At 42.4% G+C, this 20,932-nt stretch overlaps 2 protein-coding genes across 3 annotated transcripts in view; one reads left to right on the plus strand and one right to left on the minus strand.

The window, feature by feature from the left end:
- Positions 1–20,932, plus strand: part of LOC137344365 (AT-rich interactive domain-containing protein 2-like) — a 309,213-nt gene that overhangs the window by 263,552 nt on the left and 24,729 nt on the right. The window contains exons 12-15 of the mRNA XM_068007259.1: positions 1,946–2,015; positions 6,291–6,425; positions 7,972–8,177; positions 18,410–20,814. Of these exons, the coding sequence (XP_067863360.1) occupies positions 1,946–2,015; positions 6,291–6,425; positions 7,972–8,177; positions 18,410–20,814 (2,816 nt within the window). The remainder of the gene's footprint in view (positions 1–1,945; positions 2,016–6,290; positions 6,426–7,971; positions 8,178–18,409; positions 20,815–20,932) is intronic.
- The window catches only part of tmem9 (transmembrane protein 9), a 571,911-nt gene that overhangs the window by 201,298 nt on the left and 349,681 nt on the right, over positions 1–20,932 (minus strand). The gene's annotated exons all lie outside the window — the stretch shown is intronic.

Here is a 20,932-nt window from a genome sequence, read left to right on the forward strand (position 1 = left end):
CAGAGCAGCAGATGATGACCCTGTTACATACATTAACAGAAAGGGATTCCACTCTCAGCACACAACTGATTTATGGGCAGTGTTCTCCATAAATGACATTCACATAGAAGGGTTAATAATATAATTACTGAAAGTTAATCAAAGTTGTTGATTGCTAGAAAATAAGATTAGTACATACGACAAGCAAGCAATCTGCTCTCAGAAGTTTGTGTATTGTGCATTGATCCCAATACTGTGCTGAACACATTAATCCATCTCTAAGAGGTTCATGTTGAATTTTTACACGTTGTGCCTTTTCTAATGCTAAAGCTTAATCTCTCTCATCGTTTGGGATCATTAAAGCAAATGAATATCACGTTTTTAAAGTGCCTTTGCTAGTCCCTTGATGGCCCGATGGCAGTGCTGCCTCAGCACAACCATTGGCACCACAGGGAGGGGGATGCGATGTTAGCCAGGATGGCCGAATCAGGTGGGAACTGCAGCTATGGGCAGCTGTCCAAAGTGGAAGTGCAAAATATCGTCTGCATGGGCTGCACCTACATAGCGGCGGGGGGAAAGACATGCAATCGGGGTGCTACTGGACCACATAGGCAGCAGTGGCGATTATATATTTATCAAAATCTGAACCACAGCCTGTGCTATATTTACATATATAAAAATTCAAAATAAATTTTTGCAGCAGTTTAGAAGCCACAGGAGTGGGTGAGGATAAAGTAGGAATCCAATTTTAATTGACTTATTACAGGGGAACAAGATGACAAAGGACTTAAACAGAAATAAATAAAAAATGGAAAGAAAAAGATAACATTTATAACTACATTCTACCTGACAAGATAGCGAATGGAATCTTTGAAATGTTCAGAAACCTGGGGGTGCTGGTGCTTTTGAAGCTGCATCTAGTGATAGAAGGGCAGCTGCAGGCTTAACGTGACCGCTAGTAGCTGCTCACTTAATACGAAATTCTGTCAAGGTGACACCCAAATAGGGAATGTGCAATGGACGTACCAAATTTAATAGAGGTAAGTCTTGTATCCAGTACCCCTCAAAGTATCACACGTTCAAATTGTATGTTATGCTTGCAGCTAATTGGTTGCTGTTTTATGAACATATTTGAACTAATCATAAATGAACAGGTAGAGAATATACCCAAGAACAAGTCGCACCTTAAAATAAAAAGTCAACAAACTTCCCTGAGTAACAGCATCAGCCTTGAATTGACCTCGGGATGATCATATTTACAGCAGTGGTCCCACAGTTGAGCAAGTGGAAAACCAGGTTTCTGCTTTGGTCCAAATAGATTTTGCAGCCTTCAAGGCTTAGGCCACTTTAACCATAGATCTACCGTACCAACAGACAGCTTTCTTCAAGCTAGTTCCTTTATGCCTTTTAGGAATGGGCTAGCAACGTAAACGCTGCCGTGCTGATACAACATATTGTGCGTTACATAGTATAACACACCTATATTGTTACAAAAAAACACATCTTCACAAGTAATGTGAGCAGTACCATGGAGGCTGTGCTAATGAAGAAATAATTCCGGTCCAATCCATATTTGTAAGCAGTGATTTTTGGTTAGAATGTTCAGGGAATTAATCTAAACTGTACCCAAGTTAATGTCTCCCTTATACAAATATGCCTATTAATTGGTAATTAATGGATTTGTTTGCCAAGGAAGAATGATAACATGCAGACCAGAAGGCAGAAATAGAATGGATAGCCTGTGATTTTTTTTTAATCCTGCACCAATTCAGAGTAATGTTATGTTGCCTTTTTAGTTTCCTGCCTAAAGCATGGAGAATTTAGGAAATAATTTATTCAGTTCAATGGAAAGTTAATGAGTCTAGCCTGTGTGTGCTAGTCACTGGTGCCTGACTATTTCAGTTAAATTAGAAGCAAATTTGCCTGACAGTCGATATATTATTTTTTTCTCATTTGATTTCCACAGCATTGAGGCCTGTTACAGTCCCTTCTGCCAGCCTGTTGGAAGTAGACAGTGAGACCTTTACATGCCAGTGGTAAGTGATCTTTCCATGACTCAACACAAAGTTCTTCAAAAATCCTCTCTGATGTGGTGTTCTCTGAAAAATATGTTCATTTGAGCACAATTTCCCAGTCATGAAATTCTTACTGTAAAAGCATTATATGGTTTACGTAGATAGGTCACTGCATTTCAAAGTAATTCATTGTATGTGAAGTGCTTTGAGATGTGATAAGGCAATATATCATTTTAAACAGAAATAAATTTTTTAAAAATGGAAAGAAAAAGATAACATTTATAACTACATTCTACCTGACAAGATAGCAAATGAAATCTTTGATAAACAAGTCATTTTAAAATCAATGTATAGCTCGCAGTCCTATGTTTTGGCTTTCTTGCTTTTGGGATGGGGAGGAGCCGAGTCATAGTCCTATACTTAAAATACATATAAATATGTATTAAGATGCAAATTGTAGGTTATTTCATGCAAAATCACTAGGCAATGTAGTTTCAGCCTTGGCTCAGTGGCAGGGCTCTTGCCTCTGAGTCAGAAGGTTATGGGTTCAAGTCCTACTCCAGAGACTTGAGCACATAATCTAGGCCGGCACTTCAGTGCTGCATAGTCGGAGATGCCGTCTTTTGGATGAGACTTTAAACCGAGGCCCTCTCTGCCCTCTCAGGTGGACATAAAATTCCAGTGGCACTATTCAAAGAAGAGATGGGGACTTTTCCCTGGTGTACTGGCCAATCAAATAAATATATATATATATATATATATATATAAAAAAAACCTCAACCAGTGCCACTAAAACAGATTATCCGGTCATTTATCTCACTGCTGTTTGTGGGACCTTGCTGTGCACAAATTGAACTGCCGAGTTTCCTACATTACAACAGTGATTGCACATCAAAAGTACTTCATTGGCTGTGATGCACTTTGAGACATCACGAGGTCATGAGAGCTGCTATATAAGTACAAGGTCATCTTTCTTTCTAGGAAATGTCCATTTTTTTATATGCAGGGCAAATAGTTTTGCCGCAATCAGTTCTGCTAATGTCCAAAATACAAAAATCATGTTTTTTTTTAATGCCGTATGCTGTTTAATTTTTCATGCTGTTCAAATACCATAAAGCTATCCCCCCATCACAGAAAAAGATTTATTAATTTTTTTTCTTATTTCTCATTAATTCTTTCCCTTTCCAAAGGTGTTGACTCCTTGTTGCAGTGTAGTTCCATGGCACCTCAAGTACCTCACCCAACTAGCCATCACAGCTGAGTGCAATTCTGGCCTCACCTGATGTCTGTACATGACCTCCACACCGGCACTTCTGTCAGGGCTGCAGAACAGCAATCTTGGAGAGGCTGATTATTTGTATCTCTTCATTTACCCCCCGGCTCTAAAGCTAAAGAAGCTTGGAGGGATATGCTGATTGGGTTAGATGAAGTAGGGTGGGAGGAGGCTTGTGTGGAGCATAAACACTGGCGTAGACTAGTTAGGCCGAATGGCCTGTTTCTATGCTGTAAATTCTATGATTACGACGCAAAAGGAGGCTATTTGGCCAATTGTGTCTGTGTCGGCTCTTTGCTAGAACAGTCAAAAAGTAATCCCACTGCTCCGCACAGTCTTCGCAGCCCTGTATCGTTACTTCAAATATTTATCCTGTCATCCCCTAAATTGAAATGGTTTCTGCCTCAACCACTGCTTCTGGCAAAGCATTCCTCTGCGTAAGAAACTAATTTCTCCTAACCCCTTTCTTCATATACTATAGAGCGTGCAACTCAAAGCCCTTCAGAAATTGATTCTTGTGGTCCCCTCCTTAGCAGGGCATGAAATATTAAAAGTATAGGCAATGTGTGCCTATCAAGATTTTAACCGATCCCACGCTTAAAAGTTGCACATTAACCCACAGTTCCTGCCGAAAATAACATGACAAACAAGTAGTGCTTTTTAAAAATGGACCGCAATGATCAAGTCATGTTAAAAAAACTGTATTCATTGTTATCAGCTAATATGCAAGAAAATACAATATTCAACTGCTACTAATGACTGGAAATTGATTGAATATAGCGGTTCCAGTCACTCTCCTGTCGGTTCTTGTCTTGTGAGGAAGCGCGTGTACGACCTAAACAGCTGGCAGGGTAACGAACTTTTATTGCCACAGAATTTTGGATCTCAGTGTGTGGCAGCAGGTTCTGGTCTTGTTTGAGACGAGCAGCTTTAAGTAATTGCCCGCCGTTAACCAACTCTCATTGCACCAGATATTCAGGATGTCTCTTGCGACTAAAGTCTGTGGTATACTTTGAGCCATGGCAGATAATGCAGACTTTAGGGAGAATGTGAGATTGAACTGCTTGATCAAGTCTAGGACGAGGACACAGTATCCTTGTTTGCTTCTTGGCAGCTCTAATGGCTCTCCACTCTGTGCATGGACTTGTATCGGCTGCTGAAAATAAAAAGAAAGAAAGGGAAAACTCATTAAGAACATTGAATATAAAGAACAAGTCATCAAGCACTAAAATATTATATAAACCAAAAGATAAATGGAAAGTGAGCCTTCATTTTTAAAATTGCAAGAAATTGAAAGCTTATTCATTCGTCCGAGTTTGTTTGACTATTGTTCAGTTTTCATAAAAATCAGGTAAATTTAAACATTCTGCCTGCCTGCAACGGATACAGCTTCATGCTTCTTCTTGGTGACTTAAGCCCTGTTTCTATTTTGATGAATTAGTGAAATACTGGTAGCATTTCCAATGGCAACCAGAGTTTTCGGGCATAGGAGTGTTCCATAGATTATGGTCTTGCACAAAGCACTTCACTATTTCAGCCTGGTTTCTGCCCAAATCCCTACACTATTAAAAAAAAAAGCTGTCCACGTTGATTCCGTGAGCAGTCTAGTATCTCCAACAACATTAGAAATGTGGCCATTACACCATTTAATTGAAGAATTTATCGCTACCAAACACGATTTGCCTTTAACAAATCCATGCTGGCTATCCTTGATTAACCCACTCATTTCTATGCTCACTAAATTTATCTTGAATTATGGATTCTAAGAGTTAACTGGTCTATCGCTTCCCCTCTTGAGCAAACATGTTACACTGATTACATATTTGAGGAAGATTGAAAATTGTGCCCTATCTGAATTCTTTCAATAGCCTAGGGTATATGTAATCTACCTTGAGTTCTATTTTTTTCTGAACCAATTCCGTTTCTACAGTTAGTTATGTCTCCTAATTGTTCCTTATCCTCTTCTAGTACTCCTACATTCTCACTTCTATCATTTGTAAAAAAAAATGCAGAATACTTATTTAATATGTCACACCTTCATCCTCTACAATTAGACTTCACTCTTCATCCCTGAGCAGTCCTACCCTTTCTTCTAATCTTTTTACTTTTAAATGCTAACAAAAGCCCTTACTATTTCTTTTACCTTATCTGCTAGCCAGTTTTCATATGCCCTTTTAATCTAAGCGAATTGTACTTCTACTGCCAGAGCACAGATTGGTGATTGAAGCTGCCCTCCCTGATTTGTGGGGCTTAGATATTCACTGCCTATCCTGCTGAGCCTTTGGGGAAGCATTATGTTGAATCTTTACATTGGTGTCCTTAGTGTTACTGGTGGAAGATTTTTTCATAGTTGAAAAAAGCACCACTTTTAATGACAACTAAGGAATTAAATCTTTGGCCTCGGCTATCCATTGGATTACAACCTCTAATTGCCATTTGGGGATTAAAATTAAAAGGTAAGATTTTTCAAAAACATAATATTAAACAATGTTTTCTCTGTCACAGCAAATGAGCTTAGGGATCGAAGATGAATTGGAGCGCACAAAGGGCAGCATAAGCAGAATTTAGCTTGTCAAAATATCAATGTTTTGACTTAGTGTTGCAAGATCATACGGACAGATTTTTAAATAAAACGCAGTCAACTGTGTGATAATCGTGTACCCTTGCAGTACTGTGAACTCTGAGATACAACGTTAACCCCCGCCCTATAAACCTCTTACATCCATCTTTTTGCTGTTTGCCGTGAAAATGTCAAACTCCCTGTTAAAGGTTTACTCTTTATTTTGCTGAACACAAGAACCCAGATGTGACCAAGGCACTTGGATAAAATGAATAGAAAAGGAGACGAACTGCCATTTGGCGAACCACATCTTGATTGTAAATTCAGTGCAGTACAGGGGATTATGCTGTCCCACGCTATGTATAAATTACTTTTAGCTCCCTGTGATGGGCCTCTCCTATATTGCTCTTGTATAAATAGGAGTTACTTTGCAGTAACAAAGTGCATTTTTGTTCTGTTTCAGGTTGAATGCCAACTTTGAAGAATGTGCAGATAGTTCGATCTATCGAGTGGACCTATACTCTGAGTACCTCTCACTGTGCAGTAAACTTGGGAGTGGTGGTATCCTGACGTCCACAGGGTTCACTAAATGTCTCCGGTAAGCTGCAGTCTAACCAGCAATCCTCAGAAAGTAGATATAGATATGTCATCCTTTTCTGATTCATGTCAGCTAGCATGTCAAAACCATTAATGAGGGGTTAGTTAGTTACCTAAATGAATTGTATGGCTAGGAAACTATAGTTATGAATAGGACATGTGATACTATTCCCACTTAAATAGAGATGGTTAAGATTTTTAAATGATGTAGTTTTTTGATAGTGAATATGGAAAGACTATTTCCTCTGGTTGGGGAGTCATTGATGAAAGGTCATTTAATTTAATTTAGAATTGTGACTAAGACAGTGAGAAAATCCTACTTCCTACTGCTGGTGAAATCTTACCTCCTTTTTATAATATCCCTTCTACAATCAATTAAAGTTCTAGATCAACCTTTTGAATTTTTATCTGGCTGGCACTCTTCCACTTGTTTCTCTTATTTGGGTCTTTGTATTAATGAAGTGCTCTGTAAGAAGCTCCGATTTGACGCATCAGTTAGGAACTTTTTACAGAGTGCTTCATTAATACAGCCTAACTTGTGTCAAATAGTCACAAAGGGGCAAATTAGTTAAAACTACCTTTTGATTCCTCCACAGCTCAGTGATTGAATGTACTGCCTGATGTTGTGATAAGTCTTGCAGTCCAGCAAGGCCTCTGGTTCATTCACTGATCTGAGCTGAAATAATTTATCTCAGTTGGGCAAATTGCAACTACAACCCAGGCCTCTTCCGGGGCTAGAGAGGCCACAAACTATCTATGTTCCCACTTCTGATTGCAGACCAGTGATCACTGCTGAAAAGTGCTTGTGTGTGGATGGCAGGTGAGGACAGGATTGATCTCGACTCAGACAGCCCACTATAGTTGAATAGTGTGTCAATACTCACTGTCCATGCTTTGGATAAGAGGAGAAAAAAGGGAAAAGAAGGGTAGAAATATTTATTTTTTTGCCTTCTGCCATAAACTGCATGTTGTAAAAATAAATTATAATTTGAATGTTAAAAAAAGATGTATTGTGGTGAACTGATCTAAAGGGTGAATGATTTTTAATGAAAGACCCTAGTATTTCAGGAGCCTACGATGGTTGTTAAATCTCTGGTTTGTGAAGAATTAGTTTGTAGCATTTAAAGTTCTGTGTTTTGGGCCAGAGATTACACAGATGGTTAAGATGATTATTTTAATGCGACCTTGAGTTCAGAATTACTTTTGAGATGTGGTGGGTCTGCATATCAGAGCATCAATCCACTGCTGGAGGGATGCAGGTTCCACCTGCTCATCATGGCTGAATTCCTAATCTTGAAGACTTGGCAGTATTTAGCAGGGGCTAACCACACACCCACTGCAGTGAAGGCAGGTAAAATTGGGCCGACGTCTCTACCAGCCTGCTCGTGTACATTACGGTGACCAGCCTGTGTGTAACCTGGAAATGAGTGGAGAGAAAGAAAGAAGCATGCTAAGTAAAAACAGCACTCAGGAGGATGCAAACCCTCAAAAAAAATAGATTTACTTGATGGATTCAATTAACATTTTATGATCTCTTTATGATCTAGGTTGACTTTTCCTAACCATACAATAAAGAAGATTGAAGATGCTGGTGCTAATGGTCAGTCACAGTTTCACGTGGTTGGGATCAAACGTAGAGCTGTACCTCTTCCTATTGGAGCATTTCACCAAGAGCAGCAAACGCCAAATCATTCCTTTGTCACGATGAAAACAGGCTCTGCTTCCAGTACAACGCTGAATTCCATTGCTGTTGGTAAGAAAATAGGGAGTGACCTTTGCGTTTCGCATTCATTTTTGTAAGTTTGTCCTCAAAATAAAATTGCTAGTGCTCTGAAATAATCTTCCTCCTACTTTAGAAACACTTCAAGTTGTAGTGCACATATCTTTTTTTATTTGTTCATGGGATGTGGGCGTCGCTGGCAAGGCTAGCATTTATTGCCCATCCCTGATTGCCCTTGAGAAGGTGGTGGTGAGCTGCCTTCTTGAATCGCTGCAGTCCGAGTGGAGAAGGTTCTCCCACAGTGCTGTTAGGTAGGGAGTTCCAGGATTTTGACCCAGCGACGATGAAGGAACGGCGATATATTTCCAAGTCGGGATGGTGTGTGACTTGAAGGGGAACGTGCAGGTGGTGTTGTTCCCATGCACCTGCTGCCCTTGTCCTTCTAGGTGGTAGAGGTGGCGGGTTTGGGAGGTGCTGTCGAAGAAGCCTTGGCGAGTTGCTGCAGTGCATCCTGTAGATGGTACACAATGCAGCCACAGTGCTCCGGTGGTGAAGGGAGTGAATGTTTAGGGTGGTGGATGGGGTGCCAATCAAGCGGGCTGCTTTGTCCTGGATGGTGTCGAGCTTCTTGAATGTTGTTGGAGCTGCACTCATCCAGGCAAGTGGAGAGTATTCCATCATACTTCTGACTTGTGCCTTGTAGGTGGTGGAAAGGCTTTGGGGAGTCAGGAGGTGAGTCACTCGCTGTAGAATACCCAGCCTATGACCTCCTTTTGCAGCCACAGTATTTATGTGGCTGGTCCAGTTAAGTTTCTGGTCAATGGTGACCCCCAGGATGTTGATGGTGGGGGATTCGGCGATGGTAATGCCGTTGAATGTCTTGGGGTGGTGGTTAGACTCTCTTGTTGGAGATGGTCCTTGTCTGGTGCGAATGTTACTTGCCACTTATCAGCCCAAGCCTGGATGTTGTCCAGGTCTTGCTGCAAGCAGGCACGGACAGCTTCATTATCTGAGGGGTTGCGAATGGAACTGAACGCTGTGCAATCATCAGCGAACATCCCCATTTCTGACCTTATGATGAAGGGAAGGTCATTGATGAAGCAGCTGAAGATGGTTGGGCCTCGGACACTCACTGAGGAACTCCTGCAGCAATGTCCTGGGGCTGAGATGATTGACCACCAACAACCACTACCATCTTCCTTTGTGCTAGGTATGACTCCAGCCATTGGAGAGTTTTCCCCCGATTCCCATTGACTTCAATTTTACCAGGGCTCCTTGGCGCCACACTCGGTCAAATGCTGCCTTGACATCAAGGGCAGTCACTCTCAGCTCACCTCTGGAATTCAGCTCTTTTGTCCATGTTTGGACCAAGGCTGTAATGAGGTCTGGAGCCGAGTGGTCCTGGCGGAACCCAAACTGAGCATCAGTGAGCAGGTTATTGGTAAGTAAGTGCCGCTTGATAGCACTGTCGATGACACCTTCCACCCCTTTGCTGATGATTGAGAGTATACTAATGGGCCGGTAATTGACCAGATAGAATTTGTCCTGCTTTTTGTGGACAGGACATACCTGGGCAATTTTCCACATTGTCGGGTGGATGCCAGTGTACTAGCTGCACTGGAACAGTTTGGCTAGAGGCGCGGCTAGTTCTGGAGCGCAAGTCTTCAGCACTACAGCCGTGACGTTGTTGGGGCCCGTAGCCTTTGCACTCCAGTGCACTCAGCCGTTTCTTGATATCACATGGAGTGAATCGAATTGGCCGAAGACTGGCTTCTATGATGGTGGGGATATCGGGAGGAGGCCGAGATGGATCGTCCACTCGGCACTTCTGGCTGAAGATTGTTGCAAATACTTCAGCCTTGTCTTTTGCACTCACGAGCTGGACTCCGCCATCATTGAGGATGGGGATGTTTACAGAGCCGCCTCCTCCCGTTAGTTGTTTAATTGTCCTTTTCTTTTATTCGTTCATGGGATGTGGGCGTCGCTGGCGAGGCCGGCATTTATTGCCCATCCCTAATTGCCCTTGAGAAGGTGGTGGTGAGCCGCCTTCTTGAACCGCTGCAGTCCGTGTGGTGACGCTTCTCCCACAGTGCTGTTAGGAAGGGAGTTCCAGGATTTTGACCCAGCGACGATGAAGGAACGGCGATATATTTCCAAGTCGGGATGGTGTGTGACTTGGAGGGGAACGTGCAGGTGGTGTTGTTCCCATGTGCCTGCTGCTCTTGTCCTTCTAGGTGGTAGAGGTCGCGGGTTTGGGAGGTGCTGTCGAAGAAGCCTTGGCAGGTTGCTGCAGTGCATCCTGTGGATGGTACACACTGCAGCCACAGTGTGCCAGTGGTGAAGGGAGTGAATGTTTAGGGTGGTGGATGGAGTGCCAATCAAGCTTCTTGTGTTGTTGGAGCTGCACTCATCCAGGCAAGTGGAGAGTATTCCATCACACTCCTGACTTGTGCCTTGTAGATGGTGGAAAGGCTTTGGGGAGTCAGGAGGTGAGTCACTCGCCGCAGAATACCCAGCCTCTGACCTGCTCTCGTAGCCACAGTATTTATATGGCTGGTCCAGTTAAGTTTCTGGTCAATGGTGACCCCCAGGATGTTGATGGTGGGGGATTCGGCGATGGTGATGCCGTTGAATGTCAAGGGGAGGTGGTTAGACTCTCTCTTGTTGGAGATGGTCATTGCCTGGCACTTATCTGGCGCGAATGTTACTTGCCACTTATGAGCCCCAGCCTGGATGTTGTCCAGGTCTTGCTGCATGCGGGCTCGGACTGCTTCATTATTTGAGGGGTTGCGAATGGAACGAAACACCGTGCAATCATCAGCGAACATCCCCATTTCTGACCTTATAATGGAGGGAAGGTCATTGATGAAGCAGCTGAAGATAGTTGGGCCTAGGTCACTGCCTTGAGGAACTCCTGCAGCAATGTCCTGGGGCGGAGATGATTGGCCTCCAACAACCACTACCATCTTCCTTTGCGCTAGGTATGACTCCAGCCACTGGAGAGTTTTCCCCCTGATTCCCATTGACTTCAATTTCACTAGGGCTCCTTGGTGCCACACTCGGTCAAATGCTGCCTTGACATCAAGGGCAGTCACTCTCAGCTCACCTCTGGAATTCAGCTCTTTTGTCCATGTTTGGACCAAGGCTGTAATGAGGTCTGGAGCCGAGTGGTCCTGGCAGAACCCAAACTGAGCATCGGTGAGCAGGTTATTGGTGAGTAAGTGCCGCTTGATAGCACTGTCGACGACACCTTCCATCACTTTGCTGATGATTGAGAATTGTAAACAATTTTACAACACCAAGTTATAGTCCAGCAATTTTATTGATTGAGAGTAGACTGATGGGGCGGTAATTGGCCGGATTGGATTTGTCCTGCGTTTTGTGGACAGGACATACCTGGGCAATTTTCCACATCGTCTGGTAGATGCCAGTGTTGTAGCTGTACTGGAACAGCTTGGCTGGAGGCGCAGCTAGTTCTGGAGCACAAGTCCACCACCATTCACGATGTGGCAGGACTGCAGAGCTTTGATCTGATCCGTTGGTTGTGGAATCACTTAGCTCTGTCTATAGCATATTGCTTCTGCTGTTTAGCATGCATGTAGTCCTGAGTTGTAGCTTCACCAGGTTTGCACCTCATTTTTAGGTACGCTTGGTGCTGCTCCTGGCATGCTCTTCTACACTCCTCATTGATCCCCTGGATCTTCCTCCTTCAAGAACCAAGGAATGGCAGCAGTGGTCCAGGAAATTCTCTACTCTTGACCTAAATAATTAACGTGAAACAACATTTTCTCCTGATGTGGACCATAAACACCACTGAGAAAGTTGCAGTTCATTTGCATGCTGAACCTACAATTAGTTCATGTCCACTATCTTTATATTGCTTGACAGTCACCCCTCTGAGTTGGCTTGAGAGGAGGACCGTGTGTATATGATCAATTTTCAGGTGTATAGGAGCAACCCATGCATTTCTTTTTTTTTCTACCAACTGGAAAAGTACTTTGCCTTCATAAGCTGGCTCTCCCTTGCTCTTTTTGTATTGCTGACCAAGTCGTGGGAAAGCAACCCAAGTGCACTACTGACCTACCTTTTAAGCTTGAAAAGTGCTGCTGGTCTCTGTGTAAATTGGCTGCAATTTTGATCCCAGCATGTCTATAGAAGCACCAAAATTAATCCAAACTTGTATCTCTAGTTTTAATTTTTTTTAATATAATCCACCTTGATACCAGGAAGAGGAGTACTTTGCACCAAAAGTCCCTTCCCCTCCACCCCCTCATCAATAATAAGTATAGAGAGGCTAAAGTACTGTCAGTATAAACTGCTTACCTCCTCTTCTATCCCCCTAGCAGATTTTCCTTGCCGTTATGTTGTCTGTGTGCTGTTAATATCCAAAGGGATCCTTTTGTGTTTTACTGTGTTGTTTTTATGGCTTTTTCCTTTTCTGTATATATTCAGCATGGTACATACAGAAAAGGAAAAATCTATAAAAACAATACAGTAAAACACAAAGATTACTTTGGATATTATTAGCCAGACAACTGATAACGGTAAGTTATTTTTTGCTGTAGAAAAGATTGGAATTGAGATTTCTTTCAATAAAGATTTGTGAAAATTTGGTGGGATAATGGGGTCATGCAATCTAGTAGGATATTTAAAGTAAGATTTATACAATCCAAGGATATTTTATAACTTGTTGGGGAAGCAAGAATTCATGTTGCTAAGATTTTAAAATAATTTTTATTAGGACAAGGTCATTTGTTATATAGGAACAGGAGTAGACTATTCAGCCCCTTGAGCCTGTTCTGCCATTCTATTAGATCATGGCTGATCTGTATCTCAACTCCATTTACTCGCCTTCGCCCTATATCCCATGATATCATTACCCATTCTGTCAATCTCAGTCTTTAAAATTCCAATTGACCCAGCATCCACAGCCTTTTTAGGGAGAGAGTTCAAGATTTCCACCGCAGTGTGTGAAAAATACTCCTGATTTCACTCCTGAATGGCCTAGCTCTAATTTTAAGATTGTGCCCCTTGTTCTGGATTTCCCTACCAGAGGAAATAGTTTTTCTATATCTATTGAATCCCTTTATTATTTTAAACACCTTGTTTAGATCAACCCTCAATTTTCTAAATTCAAAGGAATACAAGCCAAGTTTATGCAACCTGTTCTCATAATATAACCTTTTAAGCCCTAGTATAATTCTGGTGAATCCACACTGTCTCTTTGTATAGATAGGAGCAGGAAGTTACAACTTACTGTGTCTCCTAACTTAGTGTCATTTGCGAACTTGGATATTCGACTCTCTATTCCTTCATCCAGGTCATTGATATACATGTTGAAAAGCTGGTGCCCCAGAACAGATCCCCAAAAAATATCATTGGGCACATCCCACCCATTCCCTTTACCCCTGCTCTCTGTCTCTTACCTCCCAACTAATTACCAACCCATGTCACAAGTTGGGTGACAAAATTTTAGTGGTCAACTGAACAATAGCCCAGTTAAAAGACACACTTTGGCATTGATGCGAAACAGTTTGTGAAGTGGCTCAAATTGATTTTAAACAGTTGATGTAAGATGCTTTCAAGGAAGCAACCTTGTGCCTCTTCAGCTTCACAAAAGCTGAAATCTAACTCCAAGTGGTACAAAAGTTATTTTAAAAAGTTACCAGGTGGTCCAACTGACTGGCAACCTTTTAGACTTAATTTTTCAAAATATTAATGTCAGCAGAGAGCTGACCGTCCCTTCGGCTCCTTCCTAATGTTGCAAGCTAGCCCCCATTTGCACATGGATGTGAAAGGACATCAGATGAAGATCATAGTCAGCTATGGACATACTGCCCAGGCTCACTAATGTAGAATAAACATTTGAGTGAAATAGCGCAGGGTCACAACTATTTATGGAGTTGTACCCTAGCAAGAGCACTTTCAGTAGAGAGAAAAATTTGGGGGCAAGAAATAAAATTGGAGTCAGCTGGGTTTGAGAAGGGATACGCAATAGAAGTAAGATGAATGGAAAGGATGAATAATTTTAAGAAACAAAAACGTTTTTCTTAAAGAGGAGGTACTTAAACAGTTGGCAGTGCTCGAAGTAGAAAAGTCACCCGGACCAGATGGTATACATTGTATGTAGCTATGGGGAGTACGGGTGGAAATAGTGGAGGCTTTGGCCACAATCTTTCAATCCTCCTTGGATATGGGAGTGACGCCAGAGGACTGGAGGGTTGCAAATGTTACACCACTGTTCAAATAAGGGGATAGAGTTAAACCAAATAACTGCAGGCCAGTAAGCCTAAAGTTGGTGGTGAGGAACCTTCTAGAGACCTTAATCTTGGACAAAATGAATTGTCATTTGGAAGAGCATGGGTTAATAAATGACAGCCAACATGGATTTGTTAAAGGCAAATTCTGTCTGACAAACTTGATTGAATTCTTCGATGAAATAAAAGAGGGTTGATGAAGGTAGTGCAGTTGATGTTATGGATATAGACTTTCGAAAGGTGTTTGATAAAGCGCCACATAATAGACTTGTTTGCAAAATTGATGCCCATGCAATTAGAGGGGTAGTGGCAGCATGGATCCGAAATTGGCTAAAAGACAGAAAGCAGAGAATATTGGTCAACAGTTGTTTTTCAGACCGGAGGGAAGTACGCAGTGGTGTCCCCCGGGGGTCGGTATTAGGACCACTGCTCTTTTTGATATATATCGATGACCTGGACTTGGGTATAGGGGACATAATTTTAAAGTTTGCTGATGACTCAAAGCTTGGAAATGTAGTAAACAGTGAGGAGGATAGTAGCAAACTTAAGTAGACAGACTGGTGAAATGGACAGACACATGGCAGATGAAATTTAATACAGAGAAGTATGAAGTGATGCATTTTGGAAGGGCAAATGAGGAGGTACAATATAAACTAAATGGTACAATTTTACAGGGGGTGCAGGAACAGAGGAACTTGGTGGTTCACATCCACAAATCTTTGAAGGTGGCAGGACAAGTTGATAAAGCTGTTAAAAAACCATACGGGATCCTTGGCTTTAAAATAGATGCATAGAGTACAAAAGCAAGGAAGTTATGGAAAACATAGGAACAGGAGTTGGCCATTCAGCCCCTCGTGCCTGCTCCGCCATTTGATAAGATAATGGCTGATCTGCGATCTAGCTCCATATACCTGCCTTTGGCCCATATCCCTTAATACCTTTGGTTGCCAAAAAGCTATCTATCTCATATTTAAATTTAGCAATTGAGCTAGTATCAATTGCCGTTTGCGGAAGTGAGTTCCAAACTTCTACCACCCTTTGTGTGTAGAAATGTTTTCTAATCTCACTCCTGAACGTCTGGCTCTAATTTTTAGACTGTGCCCCCTGCTCCTAGAATCCCCAACCGGCGGAAATAGTTTCTCTCTATCCACCCTATCCGTTCCCCTTAATATCTTATAAACTTTGATCAGATCACCCCTTAACCTTCTAAACTCTAGAGAATACAACCCCAATTTGTTAAATCTCTCCTCGTAACTTAATCCTTGAAGTCCGGGTATCATTCCAGTAAACCTACGCTGCCCTCCCTCCAAGGCCAATATGTCCTTCCGAAGGTGCGGTGCCCAGAACTGCTCACAGTACTCCAGGTGTGGTCTAACCAGGGTTTTGTATAGCTGCAGCATAACTTCTGCCCCCTTGTACTCCAGTTCTCTAAATATAAAGCCCAGCATTCCATTAGCCTTATTGACTATTTTCTGCACCTGTTTATGACACTTCAATGATCTATGTACCTGAACCCCTAAGTCCCTTTGGACATCCACTGTTTTTAACTTTTTACCATCTCGAAAGTACCCTGTTCTATCCTTTTTTGATCCAAAGTGGATGACCTTACATTTGTCTACATTGAATTCCATCTGCCACAGTTTTGCCCATTCACCTAATCTATCAATATCCCTTTGTAATTTTATGTTTTCATCTACAATGCTTACAATGCCACCAATCTTTGTGTCATCAGCAAACTTAGACATGAGACTTTCTTTGCCTTCATCTAAGTCGTTAATAAATATTGTGAATAATTGAGGCCCCAAGACAGATCCCTGCGTGACTCCACTGGTCACATCCTGCCAATGTGAATACTTAACCATTATGCCTACTCTCTGTCGCCTTTCGCTCAGCCAATTTCCTAACCAAGTCCGTACTTTTCCCTCTATTCCATGGGCTTCTAACTTAGCTAACAGTCTCTTATGTGGGACCTTATCAGATGCCTTCTGGAAGTCCATATAAATAACATCCATTGACACTCCCCTGTCCAGTACTTTGGTCACCTCTTCAAAAAATTCAATCAGGTTTGTCAGGCACGACCTACCTTTCACAAATCCATGCTGGCTCTCCCTGATTAACTGAAAATTCTCGAGGTTTTCAGTCACCCTATCCTTAATTATAGACTCCAGCAATTTCCCCACAACAGATGTTAGGCTAACTGGTCTATAATTCCCCGGTTTCGCCCCCTCTCCTTTCTTAAAAAGTGGATTGACGTGTGCAATTTTCCAATCTAGAGGGACAGTTCCTGAATTTAGAGAACTTTGAAAGATTATAGTTAGGGCATCTGCAATCTGCTCACCTACTTCCTTTAAAACCCTGGGATGGAAACCATCTGGTCCTGGGGATTTGTCACTCTTTAGTGCTATTATTTTCTTCATTACTGTTGCTTTACTTATGTTAATTTTATCGAGTCCCTATCCCCGATTCAATATTAGTTTTCTTGGGATTTCCGGCATGCTATCCTCTCTTTCTACTGTAAATACTGACGCAAAGTAATTATTCAACATGTCTGCCATTTCCCCATTGTCAATGACAGTATCCCCACTTTCAGTTTTTAAGGGGCCAACACTGCTCCTGACCACCCTCTTTTTCCTAATATAACTATAAAAGTACTTCGTATTGGTTTTGATATCCCTTGCAAGTTTCTTTTCATACTATCTTTTTGTAGCTCTTACTATCTGTTTTGTGACCCTTTGTTAATCTTTGTATCTTTCCCATTCGCCAGGATCTGCGCCATTTTTTGCCTTTTTGTATGCCCCTTCCTTATGTCTTATACTGTCCCTTACCTCTTTAGTTGTCCATGGCTTTTTTTTTGGCAAGTAGAGTTCTTGCCCCTCAGGGGTATAAACTGGTTCTGTATCTCGTTAAATGTTTCTTTAAACATTTCCCACTGATCAACAGTCGTTTTACCCATTAACAGATTTGCCCAGTTTACTGTGGACAGTCTTTGTCTCATCCCATTGAAGTCGGCCTTACCCAAGTCTCGAATCTTAGCAACTGATTCACTTTTTTCCCTTTCAAAGACTACATTGAACTCGATCATGTTATGATCGCTATTGGATAGATGTTCACGCACAGTTAAGCCGTTGACTAAATCTGGTTCATTACTCATTACTAAATCTAGTATGGCTTGCCTCCTTGTTGCTTCTAGGACATACTGCAGTCGAAAACTATCCCAGACACACTCAAGAAATTCACTACCTTTCTGACAGTTGCTAGTCTGCTTTCCCCAATCTATGTGAAGGTTGAAGTCCCCCATTAAGACCACTATGCCTTTGTTAAAAACCTTTATAAATCACTGATTAAACCTCAGCTAGAGTATGTGTCCAATTCTGCGTACCACACTTTAGGAAGCATGCCGAGGTCTTGGAGAGGGTGCAGAGAAGATTTACTAGAATGGTACCAGGGATGAGGGACTTCAGTTATGTGGAGAGACTAGAGAAGCTGGGATTGTTCTCAGAGCAGAGAAGATTAAGGGGAGATTTAATAGAGGCATTAAAAATTGTGAGGGGTTTTGATAAGAGTAGATAAGGAGAAACCATTTCCACTGGTAGGGCAGTCGGTAACCAGAGGACACAGATTTAAGATAATTGGCAAAAAAGCCAGGGCGGAGATGAGGAGAATTTTTTTTATGTAGCGCGTTATGATCTGGAATGCACTGCCTGAAAGGGTGTTGGAAGCAGATTCAATAGTAACTTTCAAAAGGGAATTGGATAAATACTTTAAAAGAAAAAAATGCAGGACTATTGGGCAAGAGCAGGGAGATGGGACAAATTGGATAGCTCTTTCAAAGAGCCGAAAAGGGGAAGTTTGGGTCGAATTGCCTCCTTCTGTGCTGTCTGATTCTGTGATTGTGATTACACTTGGATCAGTAAAAATAGCTTGACCCCAGTTTTACAGCATGCTATGGTGATAAGGTTTTACTGTGTATATGTTGCACTTAACCGATTATCTTTCTGTTGTTCCTAGGTATGACTGCTCCTCTTGCCCAGAGCCCAACTGTTCAAATGCACAGAACCCTTACATCTGCTTTTTCTACAAGTCAACCAGTCACTCAAATCCTCTACACAACCCAGACTCCGAGCGTTTCCCAGCTGCCCCCTGGGTTAAGTACTCCAGTCCAGCAACAGCAATACTGTACTATTGCAAGCAAGGTGCCCACACCCATTGGAGGAATACAACCTAGTACTATCCAGGCATCTCCTGTTCATCCAAATTTTCATTCTGCAGTAACCACAGTAGTTCCTGGGAATGCTGTAATGCAAATGGCAGCGACCAAAGTCACTACAGCTGTACAGCTGCCCACCATGACCACCTCTGTTCATCTTCCTCACGTTGCAGTTACTCACCAATCCCTCGCTGGACAGCAGCCTCTCTGTTCAACTACAACAGTTCCTGTTCTCCATCAAACACTGCCTAATTCTCAATTTGCTTCAAGAATGCAGCCCATTACAAGTGCTGCCATAGTCTCCCAAGGACAGCTTATCCAACCTTCTACTGCTCAACCTGTGCAAGTGCATCTTCAATACACAGCAGCTCCCACTGCTGTTGTATCTGCAGCTGCAGTTCAGCTGCCTAGCAGTCAGACTTTTACCATAGCAGGCAGCCACAACTCTGTTCCTTCACAGGCATTTCAAAACATTAGTCCAACACCATTAACTATTGTCAGCAATTCCACCCAGCTCCAACAGCAACAAGCCCAACAAAGTGTCCAAGTGATAGTTGGACATCAAGGCCAAGTTTACCCTGCCAGTTTTCATCAGATTGTTCTGACAAATCCAGGTGGAATTTCTTCTGCCCAGTTGCCACCATCCTCCCTGGTGAATCCTAGTACCTGTGGGCAAGTGCTTTCGGTCCAGCAGCCTCCAATTCAAGTCCATGTTCAACAACCTTCTATGGGAGGTCCTCAATCTAATACTGGTGAAACCAGTGTAATTAAACAGTTGCTACTTCCGAAACCACCCCCTCATTCTCAAGCAGGCAAGCTCCTACTTCCTGTTCCACAAGTGTCATCTTCTGTTACCAGGGCTCAAAGTCCTCAGGTTGTTTATCAGATGATGGCCAACACAGTACCAAGCGTTGGAGTTCAACCCCAGTCTCAGCAGCTGGTTGTAAGTCAGCCAAACTTGCAAATCTTACAGCCACACGGAGGCCTACAAACTGTGCAAATTATCCCCGGCCAATTCATTTCTACCACCAGCCCTAGCACCATACTCCAGGGACCATCTCTCAACCAACAAGTTACTGTCACTGTTGTACCGAATACCAATTTAACCAACACAAATGCGACCCAAATAAATACAAATCCAGCAAACAGTCTTTCTGGAGACCACAGTGCAAAGCCAGTCATCGGCACCCACGTTATCCAATCGTCAAATGTTCCATTCAACCAAAGCAACACAACAGTTGATGAGTTTGAGGGGGAGAAAAACGTTTGTCAGAAAGTCGAGGATGCTACAAAAATGCTTACTTCACAATCTCAAGAACAAACTGTTGGACTGATGGAAAATTTTTTCTTGGGTAATGCTTACAGTGCGAGCAATGGACACCTAAATGGAAAGGTTGATCCGACTGGGAAGCTACTTAACGGGGAAAGTAAGAAGGAGAACCCCAGCTCAGGGATGAATCATTGTGGTTTTGTGGAGAACACACCAGCTTTCCAGGAATCAAAAACTAGCGGTGGGGCAAACTTGACAAATGGAGATCCAATTTTAGAGAAATCGGGTGCAGCAGAAATAAAAAATGCTTTAAAAAGGCCATTGATCAACGGGGACTCTGATTTTGCTAAAGGCGATCGTTCGCACATAGGGAAGGATGTTCCTAACGAGAAGTCACTCACGTCTAACCACTTGGGGAATGGGGAGATTCTTAATCAGGAGCACCAAGATGTAAAGTGTCATCTGGATGGTGAGAGCAGTCAACTGGGCAAAATGTGCAATGGACCGTCTTCAGTTTCTAATGTGAAATCGCATGCACACACTACAGTGATAGTACCAAATCCTACAGTTCAGCAAGCACACAGAAACTCTGTATTAACTAGTGGAACTGCAGCAGTCACTTTTAATGTAACCTTGCCTCAGCCTCACCATAATGGCAATGTGGTTGTACAGTCCAACCCTGTAGAATTTTCTCATGTGACCACCTGTCAGAGCAGCAGTACAGTCTCTGCTTCTCAGCTTTCTACCTGTGAAGGTCAGCCATGTCGGCAAGCCATCAAGAGGCCTGGTGAAGACACAACTGGCGTCTCCATGGCGGGTATCCCAAATAAAGTAGGGGTGAGAATCATGACCGTTAGCGACCCTACAAAAGCTGGTAGCAACACCATGATGGTGGCTGTCCCTGCTGGTGCCACCATTAATACAGCAACAATAACAGTAAGTACGTCTTTAACGTTCACTGTTAAGTTGAAATGTTCAGAAATTGTTTAAAGGATTTTTGTAGGCTCTGGACTACTTTGAATGCTTAAGGATATTCCAATATTCCAGTGGACCA

This window comes from Heptranchias perlo, chromosome 27, assembly GCF_035084215.1.
Source record: "Heptranchias perlo isolate sHepPer1 chromosome 27, sHepPer1.hap1, whole genome shotgun sequence".
Lineage (NCBI taxonomy): Eukaryota > Metazoa > Chordata > Chondrichthyes > Hexanchiformes > Hexanchidae > Heptranchias > Heptranchias perlo.